The sequence below is a fragment of the Cervus elaphus genome, chromosome 1 (genome assembly GCF_910594005.1).
Source record: "Cervus elaphus chromosome 1, mCerEla1.1, whole genome shotgun sequence".
Taxonomy (NCBI): Eukaryota; Metazoa; Chordata; class Mammalia; order Artiodactyla; family Cervidae; genus Cervus; species Cervus elaphus.
In genome coordinates, this window is record NC_057815.1 from 56,950,158 (window position 1) to 56,971,896 (window position 21,739).

Consider the following 21,739-nt stretch of genomic DNA (forward strand, 5'->3'; position numbering starts at 1 on the left):
CAGTTTAGTTGAGGAGATGGAGACAAGATCCCCTGGAGGCTGCGGTTGCAGGCTCTGGACCTGAACCTCAAAGGTTTTCTTTTCTTTTCCAGAATGTAATACCCTCAATGGGCTGGTGTCGGAGGTGTTTATCCGGTTCTTTGTGGAGACTGTTGGGCATTACTCCCTCTTCCTGACCCAGAGCGAGAAGGGGGAGAGGGCCTTTCAGCGGGAGGCTTTCCGCAAGTCTGTGGCCTCCAAAAGCATCCGCCGTTTTCTTGAAGTTTTTATGGAGTCTCAGATGTTTGCTGGCTTCATCCAAGACAGGGAGCTGAGAAAGTGTCGGGCAAAGGGTAAGGCCAGAAGAGCCTGGGGTGGAGGGTTCTGAGGGGTATCCGGTCTCCTTCTCCGGCTTTTCTGCTACCAGCAGGCTGAGTAGCCAGGCACAGTGAGCATCCATCAGTATCAGCCACGGCAGGCCTCCTAATGTCCCTTTTCTTCTAAGAGGGACTGCCAAGGGCGCTTTCTCCTCTGCCCCAGAAAGTGCCTTTACTAGGCTGGGCACAGGCTGGAGCCTTGTGGCAAAAGAGTGGGGCTTATCTCCACTTTGCCCCTCTTCACAGGTCCTTATTTAGAGAAAAAGGCCAGATTGTGCCATTTAGGGAGTCCTGAGAATCCAGGGTTGAAGAGAACTGAGCCAGCTCTCTGTCTTAAGTTGGTGGCAGTCTGCACTCAGAGAACAAAGGTTATCTCTGTTATTTCATCAGCTCTGCTCACTCTAGAGCTTTTTCTTCTCATCAAGACCTTTCTAACCTCAGGATTGTTGCGTCTTCTGTCCACCAGTACTGTCCCTTTAGTGTAACCTTTTGAAACAACATGATAGAGTGTCTAAAAGGAGCTGGAGAAGATGCCCACTTGGGGGCAGCTCTGATACCACGCTGCATCCTCGCCATAATGCAGCTCAGGCCATCAGCAGTGAACACCAGTGAGGTGTCATCAATAATAGTTTTGATGAGCCAGTCTGGATTCTGACAGGATACTCCTATAAGTTACAATCCCAGGTCTTTGGTTCCCCCCCTTTTTGGGATCTATTCCCTTTGGTCCACTCAACAGGGGCCTTCCCTTCCCTTCCTCCAAGGACTGTTCTCTTCCCTGTTCCTCCTCTTCCCCAGGCCTCTTTGAGCAGCGAGTGGAGCAGTATTTAGAGGAACTCCCAGACACCGAGCAGAGTGGAATGAACAAGTTTCTCCGTGGTTTGGGTAAGCAGCCTTGTCACTGATGAGACAGGTTCAGCAAGGAGGGGGTGGGGTGGCTGGGGGATCTGTACTCCAAACTACTCTAAATAAACCAGCGACAATGGGAATTTATATTAGGGCTCTAGACAGAACAGGACATCTGACAGATCTTCACCTCAATTGGGTCTTTGGGGCGCACTCCTTCCTGAGTGAACATGAGGGTCGTTAGAACCAGTGAGTGTTCCTCATGGCTATAAGGGGAGGGTCTACTAAGAAATAGCCAAAGCTCCCCTCCCTTCAAAGAGCTCAGCCAACTGAACCATAGAATCATAGCTTGTCTCACTTTAAAGGAAAATTGAGACCAAAGAAGTTACATGGCTTGCCCAAGGCCGTTCATGATTAATACCAGAGCCTAATTAGAGCTCTGGAGTGTTTTCACTATCCTAGTCTAGCTGCAATCCAGCCTTTCTAATCCTTCTCTCTCGCTTAGAGTTAGGACTATTGGAAGCGATGATACTGAAACATTCTCACTCTCACCTTCTCTGGCCCACAGGCAACAAAATGAAGTTTCTCCACAAGAAGAATTAAGCCCCTTCCCCAGACAGAGTCCAGTGCCTTGCAGAGCCTGGGGAGGGGGCCCAGCCTAGGACCCTTTGGGCTGCTGTGGCCGCTCTGCCTCCACAGACCCCATCCTCCAAGCCAGCCCACCTCTGCCTTCACGACATCCCAGGATACTGTTTGTAAATAATCTGCTGTAAGCTTTCTTATGTTTTTGTAACAAGCAAAGAGAATCTGGTAAATATTTGTATATTCCCAAGGGGCCGGGTGCTTTCCTGCCCTGCCCGAGCATGGATGAAGTTTTGCTGGGTGCTGGTGACTGGCCAATTATGTGCAGCTGACTGTCTCAGCCGAACCACTGATCTTCCCCTGGAGGCTCCTGGCCTGCCTGCCTGCCTGCCTGCGGCCCCTGCTGCCAGTCTCGGGCCCTGGAGAGCACATGCTGTCTTGTCATGTATGAGACTTTTTTCTTTTTTTAAATCTTAGAGTTTCTATTTTTTTCTAGTAGTCTCCCTCCCCTAACCGTCTGTTTTTGAAAGGCAAAGGCCAATCAACCCCCATTTGCAGCGTGGTACCAGGCTCTCGGGCCTGGCCTTCTCTTCTTTCTCCCACCTTTGTGATGGTCAGTGAGTCATGGGAAGCCCACCCTCCAGCTCTGCTAGTGTCCTCCAGGCCCAGCTCCCAGTCAGCGGTGGCCATGATGCGGTACAGGGCATCCCTCCTTCCCACCATCTACGGGTGTTCTCAATAAACAGTGTATAGTTGTTTGGGCCCAGAGCCTCATGTGTTTCTTGGCTTCATTATCTAGAGTTCTTTCTCCAGGGGAACGGGCTGAGGCAGGATGAAGCACCTTCATGCAGGGAACTGAGTACTTGATTAAGAGTTCAGCTTTCGTGTGGGTGGGTCACTGACCTCCCCTGAAATTGAGTTCTCTGGCCTGAGCTGTATGGCTGGTCTTGTGTGCGCACAGTCATTCAGTTGTGTCTGACTCTTTGCGGCCTCATGGACTATAGTCCTCCAGGCTCCTCTGTCCATGGAATTTTCCAGGTAAGAATACTAGAGCGGGTTGCCATTTCCTCCTCCAGGGGATCTTCCTGACCCAGGGATCAAACTCATCCCTTGCGTCTCCTCCACTGGGTAGACCACTAGTGACTTCACCACTAGTGCCACCTGGGAAGCCCCATATGACTGGTCTTCAGTTCAGTTCAGTCACTCAGTCGTGTTCGACTCTTTGCAACCCCATGGACTGCAGCACACCAGGCTTCCCTGTCCATCACCAACTCCCAGAGCTTGCTCAAACTTATGTCCATCGAGTTGGTGATGACTGGTCTTAGAAGATGCCTAATTATTGTTCTAGCTTAGCTTCCTTCTCCAATAGCCAAGTGTTCAGTTTCCGTGTATTCCCACTGATGGAAAGAATGCTTATTGCCTCTTGGCTCCCCTGTTAGGTTAATCTTATCATTTTCCTATTCAGTATGAAGCCCTTATGACATCACTGGGTACCCTAACATTGGTAGAGTCAAGCCCAGCTAAAGACAACCCAGGGCTTGCTCATAGCTCAGGCCCATTGTTTATGGCTCTTCCATGTCACACTGTGAAGTTTTTTTCCATTGGAACTCTTAGAGGTGTACATGCAGAAAATTTTGCTATATTCTTTGGAAAAGCAAGGAGGGAAGTAAGGTGGAGAATATGGGTGGCTTAGGCTTTCTGTCCACCCAAGGCCTTCACAGAGACAAGACCTTGAAAATTTCCAGGATGGGGCAATAAGCTGGAACTCTCTTCACTGGTATTGGCTTTGGGTCTGGCAGGATTTGAACCATAGTTTTCCTGTCCTTCCACTCTATCCTACTTGTTAAAACAGGAGACCATACCTTCTGGAGTCCCCTTTCCTCCTTTTCCCCATCTCCAGTGACACCTGCACAGGTCCCAGTCTGTGTGTGGTTTGGGGTTGCTGTCTGCCTTATAAAGCAGAGGTTTTGTCTTTTAGGAAGACAGATTGGTCTCCTCTGAAAAAGCGTCTTACATAGTTGGCTTTGGCATCTTCCAAGAATAGGAGGGCACACTCACTGAGGCCTCATGAAGCTGGTTTTACAGGTGAGGTAAAAAGAGGAGATAGCGGCTATAACCAGAAAGTCCAGAGTAGGGTGTTGTTACCTCCAGAACTTGTCACTTTTAACTCAGTTTCATGAATCACGAAGTGGAGTCCTTAATAAAATAATAGTTTCCAAAGGTCCTATTTCTTCCCCCTTTCCTCTCCCTCTCTTTTTTATGTCTCCAAAGAATCCTCAGATATGTCATCAGATCACAAGATACATAGGTGTAAATTACTTTCTTAAAACCTGTACCTTTTATGTAGCTTTAAAATAGTGTTATTTTAACCTTAGGGGTTCCCCCCACCCCATGGCCACAGCTCTCATCCCAATCTGGAGAACTGATACTGGCACACAATGGCTTGGAATGGACTGCAAGGGCCTATACAGTGACTGCTATGGGCAAGGCACAGAGGTCTCATCTAGAAGGTAGAGGAGGGTGTGTCTGGGGGGCCCTGGTCTGGGGGTGACAAAAAGTGTTTTGGGTTTCTTTCCAGGTTCTGTTTTCACATGATCTCTGGACCTCTAAACTGATGGTTCTCAATCCTAGCAGATCAATACTCCTTTTCTATAGCAAATACTGTAACTCCCCCCATTACTATCCTGAAATGAAATCCATAGATAATATAACCTACCTAAACATCTTAACTGTAATATAGTCTTAACTGTAATATAAAAGGGGAGAAATAAAAGGAAAGTTATTTTGTCATAAAATAACATGTATTTACATATGTAAATGCTTGGGCACAACCATATTAGATGGTATAATGAAGTCAGATGCTTACACCTGTACATAGAATTGCTGTGAATGCAACAGCTACCCATGCAGAAAGTGCTGAATTAGCAGCTCAGATACTAGTAAGTGGGTGTTAACTACTGGTAAGAGTTTTCTGAAATGAACAGTTTGGGGCAATATTCTGAACCAAACATACTATGAGTTTCCCGGATTTAAACAATAGTCGGAATCCCAAAAAACTGCTAAGTGTGTGAAAACCACAAAAAACAAAAACAAACATCTTTTTGATTGTGTGAAATGAAATTAGGTGGGGGCTATGGTTTTTCCAGTGGTCATGTATGGATGTGAGAGTTGGACTATAAAGAAAGCTGAGCACAGAAGAATTGATACTTTTGAACTGTGGTGTTGGAGAAGACTCTTGAGAGTCCCTTGGACTGAAAGGAGATCCAAGCAGTCCATCCTAAAGGAGATCAGCCCTGGGTGTTCATTGTAAGGACTGATGCTGAAGCTGAAACTCCAGTACTTCCGCCACCTCATGCAAAGTGTTGACTCACTGGAAAAGACCCTGAGGCTGGGAGGGACTGGGGGCAGGAGGAGAAGGGGACGACGGAGGATGAGATGGCTGGTTGGCATCACTGACTCGATGGGCATGAGTCTGAGTGAACTCCAGGAGTTGGTGATGGACAGGGAGGCCTGGTGTGCTGCGATTCATGGGGTTGCAAAGAGTCGGACACGACTGAGTGAACTGAAGCTAGATTTTCTTTGTGTTTTGAATCAACCTATACATCGCATGACATCAAGCATCTTCGATTGCTTCCTTTCCATGATTGTGACCACAAATACATTTACAAAATGCCCCTGTAGAGGATGGTATCACCACTACTGAAAACAAGTGTCCTCAGTGTCTTTCTGGGAGATTGCTCAGGGGCAGGGCAATGCTGCCTCCTCTACCAGAACTCGAACTGTCAGCCCACCTCCATTCTGGAGTTAAGAAAGGCCCCCGGGTTTTCTCCTGTAATCAGGTAACACTGAGAGCAGGGCAGGTTGCACTATTAGAATAATCTTTCTAAATGCTCTTTTCAGTAAGTTACCATACATGCTTTGGTGAACGGTGTTGAAATGAGAAGGCTGGGCTACTTTTTAAAGACTTAATTCTAAAAAAAATCTGGAATTCTCATCTTGGAGGCGCACAGAAAGGCCACAGTTCTGTTTTGCTTGGTCAAAGCGGGACCGGAGTGCAGCGAGGGAGGTGAACTCAGCTTTGACCCTACGCCGCACGTCGTGCTGTGTCGAATTAAACCTCCCGCCTAGCCCGAGAGCCACAGGCCGGCCCCGCCCATTGCCGGAAATGGTGGAACCGACTATGGACGAACTTCCGGCCACGGTGGGGGAGGTCAAAGTGACGCCGGAACCAGAATCTCCCACCCTGCGCAAGCGGCTCGGATCTCCGCCGCTGGAGCGCCAAGCTCTGCCTGGCTCGTTGCCAGAACCGGGGTATGCCTCGCCCGTGTTGCACGCCTTTGGTTGGTTTTCATCCCACGGGCTGGCTGCTACTGGGCTGGTAGCAATGTTTACTTGAATTGAGAATTTAAATCCTAAGGTTTTGACGAGGACTTTTACAAATTATGGTATATTTAGCTGTTAATGTAACATTTCCCACAATTATTTTAAAGAGCAAAAGGTTGAGGACCACCGAATTCAGGGGATATCTAATTAAAAAGCTCTGCTCCCCGAATATTAGAACTTCATCTATGTGCACCTTGTGGCCACTGGAGGTAGTGGCAGTATGGGCCTGTGCCTATGGGACAGGCAAATCCCAAGTTTGGCAGGCGTTTCCAGGAACTTCTCCTATGCATTGGCTATATTTTCTATCTGTTTTGGCACCTTTCACTTTAAAATCAAAACATAACGATTTGCCTTTGGTGCTATACAACAAGCTAAGTGGTCATTCTAGGTGAGAGCGCTCAGTCGTGTTGGACTCTGCAACCCCATGGACTGACTGCAGCATGCCAGGATTCCCTGGAGTTGGACACATCACCGACTCCCAGAGCCTACTCAAACTCATGTCCATCGAGTCGGTGATGCCATCCAACCATCTCATTCTCTGTCCTCCCCTTCTCCTGCCTTCAGTCTTTCCCAGCATCAGGGTCTTTTCCAATGAGTCGATTCTTCACATCAGGTGGCTGGAGTTTCAGCTTCAGCATCAGTCCTTCCAATGAATTTTTTCAGGACCGATTTTCTTTAGGATTGACTGGTTAGATCTCCTTGCAGACAGCACTAGATCGCTCTTCATTATCTTGGGGCATGTTTGTTTTTTCACCAGTCACACAACTTCCTTTGGCAGTATTACTACCTGGGAGTAATCAGAGGGCCTGCTTGGTTACTGTAACTATAGACAATGGTGAGCAAGATGCACACAGCAGCTCACACTGATCAGCAACTGTATTCTCCAGGCCTGGAGATGGGGTGGCATGGTATTTGAGAAACCCTATTAAGAATGGCTGTACTACTCTCATATTTAGCATACCCAACAAGAGCACCTCCATACAGGGCTGGGATGAGCATGATCCCACCTAGTTTCAAGACAGTTATGCTGCAAGATGCTAGCAATGAAACTGGGAAAGAAGCTAGCCATAAAGAGACTGACAAATCTGTCCTCCCCAAACCATATTTTGCTGCCAGCCCCACCCCTATCAGTCACAAGTCTTACCTATCTCCTTATGTCTGCTGAATCCTACTTGTCTTCCATTCTCCTGGTCCTGCCTCCTACCTTCCACTGTATCCCTCAACCTAAGTCACAGCCTGGCCAGTGTACCTGTTCGCTCCAGGCTCATCTCCCACACAGTACCTCCCAACTTGCCTAACCTTCCCAAACTAGGTTTCCTAAATGCACATTTGCTCTTCCCAGGGTTTAGATCACTTTCCCACTGACTGAATCACATCAAGGGTAACAGACTTGTCACTTGGGTGACAGTAATAGTTCACTTATATGCTCCTTACCAAGAGCTGAACACAGAGGTTCAGTAAATGCTTTCCATTTTACTCAATCCACACAATACTCAAGGTAGGTGCATGTGTGCTCAGTACCCTTTAAGATAAGAAGTCACACAGCTATTAAGTTTAGATCCAAATTTCAAATCCAGCCTGAATCTTAAGATACTGTTACTTGGACTTTTCTATACCTTTAGTGTCTAGTAAAAATCAAAAGTTTCCATATTTTAAGTCCTCCAAAAGACATTAAAACCCACTTTTACCTTTCCCCATCAGTACCAATATATGTTATGTCAATAAGTTACTAGCTTATCCAAGTGCCTTCCTGACCATTAACTCTCCATTATATAAATCAATCACATTTCTTCCACTGTGCTTCTCTACACTTTATCATCCCCAATATCCTGGGAAAGGCTGTCATGACAAACTAGTCCCATAGAAAGTCATGGTTCCCAGTCCATTTATGACCCCACAGAGCAATACAGAAACAACCCTCTACCAGACTAAACCTGTCAGTACAGTTTTAGTAAGTTTAAGTGCCATTCTAACTATTCTATTGGTCATGTTTCTACTCTGCAAGTTTTATGGTGGGTCAAAAACACCTTCAAAATCTTGGGAAACAGTCAAACTACAGCAAATTATAATGTACTATAATATTAAGAGGGTCCTGTCAGCACACAAGCATTGGTCATCTTGGTTTTGCAGGAGGTACAAACTCTAGAAAACCTGATTCTGGTTTCTGGTCTGAAGTGTTAGTTGCTCAGGCATGTCTGACTTTGTGACCCTATGGACTGTAGCCCTCCAGGCTCCTCTGTCTGTGGGATTCTCCAGACAAGATACTGGAGTGAGGTGCCATTTCCTCCTACAGGGGATCTTCCCAACCCAGGGATTAAACCTGGTTTCCTGTATTGCAGTCAGATTGTCTGACCCACCAGGCAAGCCCTTTAGCATCCCCCTAATTTCTCTACAAGATACACTTCAAACTAGAAGGAAAATCATTAGCATTTCATGATGTATCTCTTTAAACATTAAGATTCCTATGCACAAGGATCCTTGAGTTCTGACAACTGATTTCTAGAATCCAAACCATGGATGGGGTTCCCAAGTGGCGCAGTGGTATAAGAATCCACCTGCCAATGCAAGAGATATGGGAAACTTCCCTCCATTGTACAGATCTCCTGGAGTAGGAACTGGCAACCCACTCCAGCATTCTTGCCTGGAAAATTCCAGACAGAGGAGGGCCACAGTCCATGGGATCGCTAAATGTGGGACACGACTGAGCACATACACAAACCACTCTATTTGTAAAAGCCCTGGCATGTTGCCCCAATTCCAACAATTTGGGTTGAGATAAGTCAGGTGGAGAAAATAAGTTCCCAAGAGCCACTCCCATCACTGTCCATGTTTCCAATGTGACCCAGAGATCTTGTACGTAAAGAAGGTTTCCCCGTCTAAACTGAGTTTCTGCTCCCTGAGCTCCATGGAACAGTTAAGGGCACATTCTCCTACTCACTGTAAATTCAGAACATACAATTCTAAGAGATCTTTCAACAATCAGATAAAGTCACCTTATCAACAGGTATCCTCATTAAGTGAGAAGCCTCAAAGTATGTTAACCAGCCAAGGCCTGTAAGTGCTGGTATTACCTCTTTGTACTTTGAGGGGAGCTGGCAGAGGAACCCAGGTCCTAATACCTGTACTCCTAGAATCTATTAGGTGGGTTTCTGTACAGGTAGGGAGGTAGAAATGCCAAAGAACCTACACTCAAACCAGAAGAGAAAAGTACTCAACATTTAATGAATTTCGCAGCATGTGGCTTCAAGCCACCAGGACACAAGCCCCACCTACACCCTTAATCTTCTCCTCAGCTCTTCTGCTGAAGAATTTTGCCTTCACGATGACAGGCTGCTTTGGGAGCTTTCCTTTCCCCAGAACTTTGTAGTAACCCTAGAAGAACAGAGAAAAGGGTTTATAATGCACCACGGCAGTCACCAAGAGTATAAAGAAAGATTCCTGTCAATCCACTCCATCTAGCAGCCAGGGAAGGCATGTTTCTGATCTGGGCACTCACGGAGGCACTGATTGCCCTCGCCAGTGAATCAAGACCAGCAGGTTCTATCCGAGGACTCTAGCACACCAGGACAAAAGCTGTCGGGATGTGACTCTAGTCTTGGGCAGAGCTCAAACCCCATCTTCCTATTCACTTACCACTTGATAAGCAAAAAAGGAAAAAAAAAAAAATCACATTTCCAATAATGTTCCAAGAAGCCAGGGTCATCAGAAGTGCTCAAAGAACAGGCTGAGAAAGGGAATTTTAACTTTACTGAAAGTCTCCTCAGGGTCCTGACTACCTCCATATCCATGGAGGATAAGGTTGAACACAAGGACCAGACTCCTAATAATATATAAAAATGCCTTTCTGGGGGGCAGGGAGGGATCCCTTCAGATAATGTTGTCCTTAAATATCAATTGAACATATTAGGACTGTATTTTCTAACAAACATAAAGGGCGAAGGGCTGTGCCTCATTGTAGTCTTGTGTAAAACAGACCAGAGCCAGCTAACGTAAATTACTACCTAAGTTTGGACGAGAAACCAGGGTATTGACAGTAGGAGTAAGACATCTGATCAGATAAAAATTCAAGTGAAAAATGAAGTAAATGAATGCGAGTATCACTCTTCAAAGGTTTTACATGATCACAACTGAACAAGAGTTCAGTTCTGTTCAGTGAACTACCCATGGAAGTTCTACTGAATGAATTGTCTAGTAGGTAGCTGGGTGTATATTATCCAGAATTTTGAAAGGCACATAAAGGGCAAAAATAGTCACTTACTGATCGCACCACATCAATGATAGGAGCAGCTCCTGTCTTGTTCTTGGCAGCATTTACTCGTGTCTGCTCACTAACCAAGGTCCACAATTTATCAAGGTTGACAGTCGGGCAGAAACTCTGGTTCCTCTTTAAGTGGTAATGCCTCATACCAACTTTCCCGAAGTATCCTGGGTGACTGGGAAAACAAGGCAACCATTTTCATTACCTCACTCCAACTGAGCTATGTTTACCATGTATGTTCACAGTCCATCTCCCTCCATCACAGTGTACACTGTTCTCTTATGCAGAAGAGCAACCTAGCAGGAACTCCACTTGTCGAGTAAAACAAGAATTCAGGTCACTTGAGAGCTTCTATCACACCAGACTCCTACACAAGTAGTTTTAATACCACCCTGCTAAGTTGTGGGCATAAATAGATCTAAAGGTTGTGTAAGTCAATCTGATGCATGTCACTAACCTGGTGACTGACTATGCCATAAGGGCCACAGCCAGTGAATAAGGTCAGCAGTTACTCTTCGAGGACTCTAGCACACTAAGGCAACAGTGGATACCCAAGCGTGACTCTAGCCTCGACAAGTGATGACAAGTTCAGTTCACATCAAACATAAACTAGAGAAAAACCAGCAACAGACAAGGTTTGTGAGTAGTGAGACTTGCTTCCCGCTGAAGACGTTCTTAACTACCCTCTACCCCTAAATCCCAAGCTAGTAGTGTTAGTAAAAGGACAGTGCAAATACCACTCACTATTTGTCGAAGTTGATCCTGTGATGATGCATGCCGCCAGCATTACCTCGGCCTCCCGGGTGCTTCCGGTGTTTGCCTGCAGGAACACAAAGCTACATGGCTAAAATAGCCTTCTCCAACCCATCAATGTCATTGTAGCAAAAGCATTTCCCCATACTTCTGGGCCTTTGCTTAATATCTCTTCCAGCAATGTTGCTCCTTCAAGACTCGGGATAAATACCACTTTGCAGTGTTCCACATAACACTAACACAGTACTTCATGCCTTCAACCAATTCAGTACTGGGTCTCGTTCCATTTCCAACCCCCCAACTCATGTGAAATTCTCTACAACCGGAGCACAGACGATTCTCAAATAAAAAGCCAACAGCTAATGATCCAGTTCAATCCAACTCGACGGCACGAGCTCTGACAAATCCACTTCACTTAGCTACCTACTGACAAGCAAGCAGCCGGCAGGGATAGTCCAAGGTAGACAAGAATGGGGAAACAGCACTTACCGATGCGGCCGTGGCCGTGGCTCACGTGGCCCCTAAGTTTCCGGGTCTTCCTTAGTCTGGATGGCTGTATGGGAAAAGGTACTTAGTGAGAAGGCCGAAGGGAAGCGGGGCAGGGGGCGAAGCTTGCCGGTCTGTGAGGGACCCGCAAGCCTAGGGATTTGCTCTGTGGCGCCGTCAGCAAAACTGAGGTTACAGTCACGCCTAAAGCCGTGCGGCTGCATCAGGGAAGAGGCCGGGCGCCCCGGCCCGCGTGTCTCGAGAATCCAAGCTCCTGGATGAACACGCGGCCCTAGCTTCCCCGCCCTGCTCCGGGCCCATGCCGGCCACTCCGGGCCCGCGGCTGGCCATGCGCAGCTTTGGAAAACCAGGGTAAGCTCGGGAGTAGGTGGCTGGGGTGCATGGTGAGTAAAGCTCGCGGGTTGAGACTACGACTACCCGGACCATCCTCATGAAGCACCTACCATGTCGGCGGCCTAGACGAAAGAGGAAGGCCTCCGCGAAGTCTCGCGATCTATCGAGCACGGGGGCGGAGTTATCGCCTCACTTCCTGTCTGGGAGGCCGGGTCGCGGGCGGGGCCTCTTTGGCGTCGCGGGTCTCGCGAGACTCCGGGTCGTGCGTTTCCTTTTCCTGTGGGCTCCCTGTTAGTTACAGAGCTGTTCCGGAGGCTGCAGTGGGCGGGGTATCGTTTCTGTGCCGTCCCGCGGGCGCTTGCGCTCAGAGGCTGATGTCTGTTTCGGAAGGCGGGGTTTGGCGCCCTGAGGGGCATGCCGCTGCGGCTCTGTTGGGCCGGGCTTTTTTCCCGCGCCAAGGCCCCGGAGTCCGCTGGGGCCACCGTGTTTCTCAGCTCCTCACCAACCGCCCTACACCTGAGCGACCCCGCGCTTGTCGCTGTGTTCTTGGAGGTCGTCTCGGCCCGGGCGGTAGCGGTTGCTTGCGTGTCCCCTGGCTACACTGAGGAACTGTTTGACCCTCAGTGTGCCCACCTGGTCTCTCTCTCTGCTTCCTTTCACGTCTTCCTAGATGTCTCCACCACCCTCTGGGACTTGCTGGGCCCACACTCCTGAGTGGGCTCAAGGTCTTCTTTTCTCCTTTGCCCTTGTGCCATTGTCCTGGGCATTCCAGTTTAAACAAGCTCCTTTTAGGGACCTCTACACCAGGTTCCTTTAGGGTCCTTTGTTCTCCAGACTCTAAATCTACTCATCCATTTTAATTTTCACTGGAATCTACTTAGCATGTGCGTGACCTCGTCTTCTGGACCAGAGAACCGCTCCTCCATCTGGACTCTGCAAGAGTCTCTTCTTGTAGAAGTTCTCTGACTCATTCAGTTATAGTTGCTTACTTCTCCCCACTGTGCCAACTTAAAATCTACCACAAAACTCTTCTACTTGTTATTTGTCTTTCCTACCATACCAAATTCCTTAAAGGCTGGAGGATTGTTTTCTTTTACCCATGCACTCCTAGCTCCTGGCATGAAGTACATGTTCAAGAAATGATCCTTACGTGAATGCACCTGTCCTCACCTCCCTTTGTAGACTAAAGTGGAAGAGGCGAAAGTCTTTCCCGTTTTAAGTCTTAACCAGCGTTGAGGATCACCTTCCTCCATTAACTCTAGTATGTGCCCTGTGCGAATTTTCTGTGGCTTGTTCCCTTAAGCTAAAATATAGTTTAGCTAAAGTACCCTAAATTCTCCCTGTTTCTGTTTACTACCTCTGCTCTCCTTTTCAGCCAGGCTCCCCAAAAGAATAGTCAACAAATCCTGTTAATGCTAGCTTCCCATTCATTGTTCAATCCACTGCAATCTGGTTCTCAGCCCCATTATTTCAATGAAATTGCTCTTACCAATGTCATCAATTAACCAAACACCAAACTGAATGGCCCTTTCCTCATACCACTTGTTTTTTCTGTTTTACTTTACCCATTTGACTTCTTTTTCTAGCTCATCTCTTGCCTTCCTCTGTCTTCCCATCAGGTTCTTCTAACTTTGTCCACCATTTAAATATTGGTGTTCTTCAGCCTTCTGCCTGCCCCCCTCTTAACTTTTCATAGTACACAGTCTTGGGTGAACTCGTCTTGAGTGGCTTCAATTCACATCTCTGTTGCTGAGCTCCACAATCATATTTACTTATGGTTAATTTCTGGTTAGTGTCTCAGCCGTTCTAAGATAAACTAGATAGACAAATCCAAAGACTTGACTCTTTTCCAGCTCACTGGTGCCTTCCTTATTCTATATCTTGGTGAGCAGCCTTGGCAACCTATATAGTGATGTCAGGGAGACTTGAAAATTGTCCCCAAGCATTCTTTTCCTCAAATACATTGTCATCATGTCCTTTTTTAGCCTTTGTGCTAAAAAGCACAGCTTTCATTAATACCCTTATCATATCTCTTATCTGGAGTTCAGCACCCTCTTGTGATCACCCTGTCTGCGTTCCAAACCTCCTCCAATTCCTCCATCCTTCACACCTCTGTCAGGTTAATCTTTCCAAAATGACTTTCATCTTCATAAAAAAGTTTGGAACAGAACTCCCTATTAGCTACAGAATACACCCCACTTGCCTTTCCAAACTAACCTGAGCTTCTTCCCTACACAAGCTTTCTACTGCAACCAAACTTGGTACATCCCTTCTACCTTTTTTCCTGTGCTAGTCTCATTTCTCATGGAGTACTTACCTTTTTCGTAACCAGATGCCCTGAAGTTTCTTCAGCCTTAAAGTCCTACCTTACATTCTGCTTCTTCAAGAACACTCCAGTCCACAGTAAGAATAGCCAAACACACCTTACAGTTTACAAAATATGTCTGCCTGAGTGGGCAACTCTATTAGCCCCATTTTATGAATGAGAGTTGAGACACAGAAGGTTGACTGATTTGCCAGAGGCTACAGAGCAGCTGCAATTCAGAGCATAGACCTAGCCTTAGGTTTTTTCCTTCAGATCTCCTGCTTTTACCTCAGTGATCACTCCCTCTCTGACCTCACAGCATTATGGTCTTCATCACTCCTTCAATCCTTATTCACACACTGTCTGTACCAGCAGAAAGAGCCTTGAGAGTTGGGGGCAAGGCCTAAGAGACATCATCCTCTATTTGACATCAAAAGTGGCCTGTAAGTGCACAAGTAATGAGCTGAGCTACCTGGAAACTACCCTTGGTAAGATGGTCTGTGAATGGAGGTAAGCTGGGCAGAGTTTGGGGAATGAAACGTTACCTTCAAGTGTCCAGTGAATAGGAACTGGGGCAAGGACAAAGATAGCCCAGGGCGTGGAGGTAGAGTGGTTGATGGGACACTGCTTCTGGATAGTTGTGTCATGTTTCTTGGTTACAGATGGGCTACATCCTATCCCTCAAGCCATCCATCTGAATGGAAGGCCTTCCTGAGCGGTCCAGCACTGTAGTTGGGTTCTGTGTTCACCTGACATTCTTCTTATTCATAGTTTGATCCCCAGGATAGGGAGCGTGCCCTGGACAGTTGTCTGCTTTCGGTTTTCTAGCCAGCTCCCTCTTCTTCCCAAGATAATCATGTAACTTTAACATAAGGCTCCCGTGGGGTTTGTCAGCGTGGGTCAGTTTCCCTGGGTCAGCCAGCTCTGAGAGAGCTAACAAAGCTAAATTCTGTATATGCAAAGTTAAGTAGAAGCTAGACATGAGGTACTGGGTGACCTCATGTCACCAGGCACATGGGACTTGATCCTGGACATGACCCCTGAGAGGCCTCTTTCTCTGTCACATCTCTTCTGAAGTAGAGCATGGCCCGTGACATCTCAGACACGTGGACTCTCCTCAGAGAGTCAGGGCCTCAGAAAACGCCTGTGAAATGAGCAGAAGGGAGACAGTGCTGGGCAGCAGCCTGGTGAGGCAGGTATTTGCAGTGCTGACCTTTTTACTCCCTCAGCCCTCTCTCCAGGTGGCCTTGTGAACACACTGCCACCCTGAAGAAGGCCCTGGTGGTCTCTTTCTTTTCCTTTCCTCTCTGGGTTCCTGATTTCATCAGCGATCCTTCAGACAGCAGCAACAGCCTGGGTGCATCCAGCCTTGCTTTCTTGCTCTCCATCTTTAGATTTGTATATTTGGAAATATTATGTTGCTCTCCTTTTTCAAGTGGGGCTTCACTGATGGCTCAGACAATAGTCTGCCTGCAGTGAGGGAGACCCAGGTTCGATCCCTGGGTTGGGAAAATCCCCTGGAGAAGGAAATGGCAACCCACTCCAATATCCTTGCCTGGAAAATTCCATGGACGGCGGAGCCTGGCAGACTATAGTTCATGGGGTTGCAAAGAGTCGGATACAACTGAGCGACTTCACTTTCTTTTCTTTCTCCTTTTTCAAGTAGAGGATTGTTAATTTAAGATGGGACGAGTCAGGATGTCTTTTCTAAGTGAGAATTTGAGAAAAACTCAAATCTGAATTTACTTCAGAAAGAATTTTAAAACTTACATGTAATAGAAAAGACAATAAAACATGAAAGAAAAATTTGAAAAAACATAAGTACAAACATCTCAAATTATAATACCTTACAATACTGTTTTCATGTCTGATTATTACCTTTCAGTTGTTATTCGCATGGAGACATTGCTGTCTGCAAAGCTGATGATCATGGTATACAAATCCGTTTGTGTTCTGTTTTTGGTTTAATACTACTACATTTTTTCTGTATCACTACCCAGTATTCATGATTATTATTTTTAACAGCTAGTAGTTTATCTTCAGCACATACTATAATTTACTAAGCCATTTTCTCATGTGTTTTCTTTTTTTTCCCTTTCTTATTGTTCTCATTGTGTTCTTTGCTGTTGGAGAAAATGATGCAATGAGAACTGGTGTATGTGTGACTTTTTTCTTCTTCTGTTGAATAACTTGTCTAGGATAAATTCCCAGGAGTGATATTACTGTATTATAGGGTATGAACATTTTTATGATTCATTTTATGTTGCTATATGTATATATATTTTTTCCAAATGGATTGTACCAATTTATGCACCATCAGCACGTGTGGTTTCCAGTTTAAGCTACACCAGGTTCAGGGTTTTTGCTTGTTTTATTTTGTTTTTGCTTTTATCAGTAGTTTTTGATATACCCACAATATGGCATTTAGGGGAAAATTCATAGGACCACCCAAGGTTTTCTTCATTACAAAGTAAAAATAAATATAAATCGAGGACTAAGAGTCCTTCCTTTCTGTGTTGGATAGATTTTTAAAAAAAAATCTCATTGTTGTATGTGGCAAATGCATTCCTAACAGCTTTGTTGGAAGCTAGGATGGAAAACCCTGCTGCCGTTAAACACTCAGAATAGCAAAATGTGAAGGGAGAAATGCCAGGATCTTTGAGGGCAGTTCATCCAATAGCACAACGAATTCAGTTGCTCTTGAGTTTTATTTTAGATGATAAAATTCATGGAAGGAACACATAAGTTTTGGTTCATTTCCTATCCCTGTTTTCACTAGCTGAATGATTTTGAACAAGTAGCATTTTCTCTTTCAGTCTTAGTTTACTTGTCTGTATAGTGAAAAAATACTGTGATTCATTCATTCATTTTAGAAATATTTATTGAGCACCTGCTGTGTATTCAGATAGTATGTATAGGTTCCAGGCAGTGAGGGAAAGGTACCATGGTGAACAAAAGACAAAGTCCTGCCCTAGGACTGTATCTAAATCAGGCAGTGAACAAGTACACAAATAAATATTGTATCATATTCAACACAGTCTAGCATAGAGTAGGTACTCTCTCTTTACTTGGTGTTTCTCGCTCCCATTTTCCCCCCGAAAATGTATACTATTTTGATGATAATTTGTTCTGTACTACCCATGCAAACAGTCTTTGAAATTCTAACTCCCAATATGGTACAGAGTGACTTGCTCTGTTATTCCTTGGCCAGGTTACAGAAACCCAGTTAATCTCTCCCTTCTCTCACCTCTGGGTATGGGATCTTAAGGGAGATGGTTTGTAAGCAAGGTAACATACGTGAGGTTTCCCATCTGTCTTTCCAGTCTTTCACTTTAATTTAGTTCAAGTCGCTTCATGACTTAAAGTGAAGGTCATAAGCTGATCGCTGGTGGTCTTTGTTTGATTCATGCTGTTTCCTTATGGTTTTGTTTTTTTTTTAATTTAGTTGGTTGCCAACATTTAAAACTTTTTGAAAAATTTGGATTTCTGGTGTTTTGAAAAAACTAAGACTCAGCAACACTGGACCCACATTCTTTTAGGTGAGGCTCTTCACTATATGACTAACCCCTGGACGCATTTGAATTGGCTACCCCTGGCTTAAGTACGTTCTGCAAGCAAGCCCCTTAACTTTCCCAGGTCAGGGGATATATAGGAAGGAGAGAGAAGAGCTAAATAATGGTGAAAAGGAAGAAGGGGATAGAAAAGGGATCATTTGGCCTTCCCTCGCTTATCTTCAAATCAGACTCATTGCATGTGCATGCTCAGTCACGTCTGACTCTTTGCAGCCCCATAAACTGTAGCCCACCAGGGTTCTCTCTCCATGGAATTTTCCAGGCAAGAATACTGGAAGTACAAATACCATTTTGTATGTCAGGGGATCTTCCCGATCCAGGATAGAACTCGTGTCTACTGTGTCTCCTGCATTGGCAGGTGGATTCTTTACTATTGTGCCACCTAGGAAACCAGAGGCTCATTGCTGTGCCTTTAATTTAACCTTTACCCTCATAGAGTTAATTCAGTTGCTCTTCTAAGACAGAAATCAAATACTTACTACTTTATATTCTTGCCCTGAGTTGTGTCCACTGGTTTGGAAAGCCATACCACTTCCTCAGATACCCAGAATGCTCATTCAGAGTCTATTGCAACTGTTCTCAAAGTATGGTCTAAAGGCCCATGGAGGGGGTCCCTGAGACCCTTTCAGGGGTTCCACAAGGTCGAAACAATTTTCATAGTAATACTAAGCTGTTATTTGGCCTTTTTACTGGGTTGACATTTGCACTGATGGTGCCAAAGCCAAAGTCAAAGATGGTATGTAAAACTGCTGGTACGTGTATTCTTCACAGCCAGGCATTTGCTTGTAAAAGAAAAGAAGATAAAAAGAGAAGAGCCAGTTTCACTGAAGAATGTCCGTGTTTATTAAAGTTCAATCCTTGAATACAAGTTTCTTTAATATTCTGTGTGAAGAAATAAGAAGTATGCATTAAGCACCTCTGCTGTTTATCAAAGTGAGGAACTGTAGTTGTGTTACTATTTGACTTGCACGCTGCACTAGCTTTATTATTATTTTGTAGAATACTAGTTTTATTTGAACAACTGACAGACAAACTGTGATTATTCAGGCTTGGGAATTTGGCAGATATTTTCTTTAAAAGTGAAGTGAGCCTATCACTTCAAGGAAGAAAACACTATTTGTTGCCAACGATAAACTTTGAGCTTGCAAGCAAAAATTAGAATTCTGGTAAAGTTATAGCTGCCTCCATGAATTTGACAACTTCATAACATTTACAGAATTTTCTGATGCAATTAGAGGTGATATTAAAGAGTGACTTTTTTTCTGTAATGAAATATGTCAATATTTGGAGTATTTGCATAAATCATTGAACCAGTATTTTCCAAGTCAATGCTTGGTGTTATAAAAATTATGCCTTGGTTAAAGAGCAGTTCAAAATGTTAAAGTAGACCAGTGGGTGGTAATGTAACAGGATAAGAAAAGTTCACTGATGTAGTATCAGAATCCACTAACCTTGGATAGCCTCTGCCTGCAGTAGCTTGAAGCAGGACTTCCATTCCTGGCCAGAGACTGAAGTCAGGCTTTGGCAGTGAGATCACTGAATCCTACCACTAGACCACCAGGGACCAGTGGCCGGTGACAAGGTTCTAGCCAGCCAGTTGTGTAGAAATGAATTTCCACATAGAGGTGGAAAGTGGTGAAGCAAGTAAAGTGTTTATTAGAAGGCAAAAGGGTACGTGTGGATAGACACATGCGTGGGCTCAGAGAGAGAGCTTGCCCTAGTGGTAGTTTAAATCACTTTTATGAGGCATTTCTTTTTTTTTCTTTCTTTCTTTCTTTCTTTATTTTTCAGTGGGTTTTGTCATACATTGGTATGAATCAGCCATAGATTTACACGTATTCCCCATCCCAATCCCCCCTCCCCCCTCCCTCTCCACCCGATTCCTCTGGGTCTTCCCAGTGCACCAGGCCCGAGCACTTGTCTCATGCATCCCACCTGGGCTGGTGATCTGTTTCACCATAGATAATATACATGCTGTTCTTTCGAAACATCCCACCCTCACCTTCTCCCACATAGTTCAAAAGTCTGTTGTGTACTTCTGTGTCTCATTGTCTGTTTTCCATATAGGGTTGTCATTACCATCTTTCTAAATTCCATATATATGTGTTAGTATGCTGTAATGTTCTTTATCTTTCTGGCTTACTTCACTCTGTATAATGGGCTCCAGTTTCATCCATCTCATTAGAACTGCTTCAAATGAATTCTTTTTAATGGCTGAGTAATATTCCATGGTGTATATGTACCACAGCTTCCTTATCCATTCATCTGCTGATGGGCATCTAGGTTGCTTCCATGTCCTGGCTATTATAAACAGTGCTGCTATGAACATTGGGGTGCACGTGTCTCTTTCAGATCTGGTTTCCTCGGTGTGTATGCCCAGAAGTGGGATTGCTGGGTCATATGGCAGTTCTATTTCCAGTTTTTTAAGAAATCTCCACACTGTTTTCCATAGCGGCTGTACTAGTTTGCATTCCCACCAACAGTGTAAGAGGGTTCCCTTTTCTCCACACCCTCTCCAGCATTTATTGCTTGTAGACTTTTGGATAGCAGCCATCCTGACTGGCGTGTAATGGTACCTCATTGTGGTTTTGATTTGCATTTCTCTGATAATGAGTGATGTTGAGCATCTTTTCATGTGTTTGTTAGCCATCTTTATGTCTTCTTTGGAGAAATGTCTGTTTAGTTCTTTGGCCCATTTTTTGATTGGGTCATTTATTTTTCTGGAATTGAACTTCAAGAGTTGCTTGTATATTTTTGAGATTAATCCTTTGTCTGTTGCTTCATTTGCTACTATTTTCTCCCAATCTGAGGGCTGTCTTTTCACCTTACTTATAGTTTCCTTTGTTGTGCAAAAGCTTTTAAGTTTCATTAGGTCCCATTTGTTTAGTTTTCCTTTTATTTCCAATATTCTGGGAGGTGGGTCAGAGAGGATCTTGCTGTGGTTTATGTCGGAGAGTGTTTTGCCTATGTTCTCCTCTAGGAGTTTTATAGTTTCTGGTCTGACATTTAGATCTTTAATCCATTTTGAGTTTATTTTTGTGTATGGTGTTAGAAAGTATTCTAGTTTCATTCTTTTACAAGTGGTTGACCAGTTTTCCCAGCACCACTTGTTAAAGAGGTTGTCTTTTTTCCATTGTATATCCTTGCCTCCTTTGTCGAAGATAAGGTGTCCATAGGTTCGTGGATTTATCTCTGGGCTTTCTATTCTGTTCCATTGATCTATATTTCTGTCTTTGTGCCAGTACCATACTGTCTTGATGACTGTGGCTTTGTAGTAGAGTCTGAAGTCAGGCAGGTTGATTCCTCCAGTTCCATTCTTCTTTCTCAAGATTACTTTGGCTATTCGAGGTTTTTTGTATTTCCATACAAATTGTGAAATTATTTGTTCTAGTTCTGTGAAAAATACCGTTGGTAGCTTGATAGGGATTGCATTGAATCTATAGATTGCTTTGGGTAGAATAGCCATTTTGACAATATTGATTCTTCCAATCCATGAGCATGGTATGTTTCTCCATCTGTTTGTGTCCTCTTTGATTTCTTTCATCAGTGTTTTATAGTTTTCTATGTATAGGTCTTTTGTTTCTTTAGGTAGATATACTCCTAAGTATCTTATTCTTTTTGTTGCAATGGTGAATGGTATTGTTTCCTTAATTTCTCTTTCTGTTTTTTCATTGTTAGTGTATAGGAATGCAAGGGATTTTTGTGTGTTAATTTTATATCCTGCAACTTTACTATATTCATTGATTAGCTCTAGTAATTTTCTGGAAGAGTCTTTAGGGTTTTCTATGTAGAGGATCATGTCATCTGCAAACAGCGAGAGTTTCACTTCTTCTTTTCCAATCTGGAT

At 44.7% G+C, this 21,739-nt stretch overlaps 2 protein-coding genes and 2 non-coding genes across 13 annotated transcripts in view; 1 reads left to right on the top strand and 3 right to left on the bottom strand.

The window, feature by feature from the left end:
- The window catches only part of DENND2B (DENN domain containing 2B), a 163,446-nt gene extending 160,897 nt beyond the window's left edge, over nt 1–2,549 (top strand). For all 10 annotated transcript variants that reach the window (XM_043903620.1, XM_043903648.1, XM_043903668.1 and 7 more), the window contains 3 exons: nt 93–332; nt 1,152–1,238; nt 1,768–2,549. In XM_043903620.1, the coding sequence (XP_043759555.1) occupies nt 93–332; nt 1,152–1,238; nt 1,768–1,802 (362 nt within the window). In that variant the 3' untranslated portion in view covers nt 1,803–2,549. The remainder of the gene's footprint in view (nt 1–92; nt 333–1,151; nt 1,239–1,767) is intronic.
- A 6,810-nt stretch (nt 2,550–9,359) lies between these two features.
- RPL27A (ribosomal protein L27a) lies at nt 9,360–12,219 on the bottom strand. Its single transcript, XM_043903806.1, has 5 exons — nt 12,126–12,219; nt 11,665–11,728; nt 11,167–11,242; nt 10,423–10,597; nt 9,360–9,536 (listed from the first exon to the last, which is right to left on the bottom strand). The coding sequence occupies exons 1-5, from the start codon at nt 12,126–12,128 to the stop codon at nt 9,408–9,410; spliced, it is 447 nt and encodes a 148-aa protein (XP_043759741.1). The 5' UTR covers nt 12,129–12,219; the 3' UTR covers nt 9,360–9,407.
- Nucleotides 9,636–9,764, bottom strand: LOC122703718. The gene has a single exon (XR_006343575.1). It is a non-coding gene; the product is annotated as a small nucleolar RNA SNORA3/SNORA45 family (small nucleolar RNA).
- On the bottom strand, nt 10,867–10,996 carry LOC122703709. Its single transcript, XR_006343569.1, has one exon. It is a non-coding gene; the product is annotated as a small nucleolar RNA SNORA3/SNORA45 family (small nucleolar RNA).
- Nucleotides 12,220–21,739: the final 9,520 nt, after the last annotated feature.

Excerpts from the sequence above, each read along its gene's own strand:
- RPL27A (XM_043903806.1), bottom strand. Across the intron at positions 11,243-11,664 it reads CCACGGCCACGGCCGCATCG|GCAAACACCGGAAGCACCCG; the intron begins GTAAGTGCTGTT and ends GTGTTCCTGCAG. Across the intron at positions 9,537-10,422 it reads TCATTGATGTGGTGCGATCA|GGTTACTACAAAGTTCTGGG; the intron begins GTAAGTGACTAT and ends CTGTTCTTCTAG.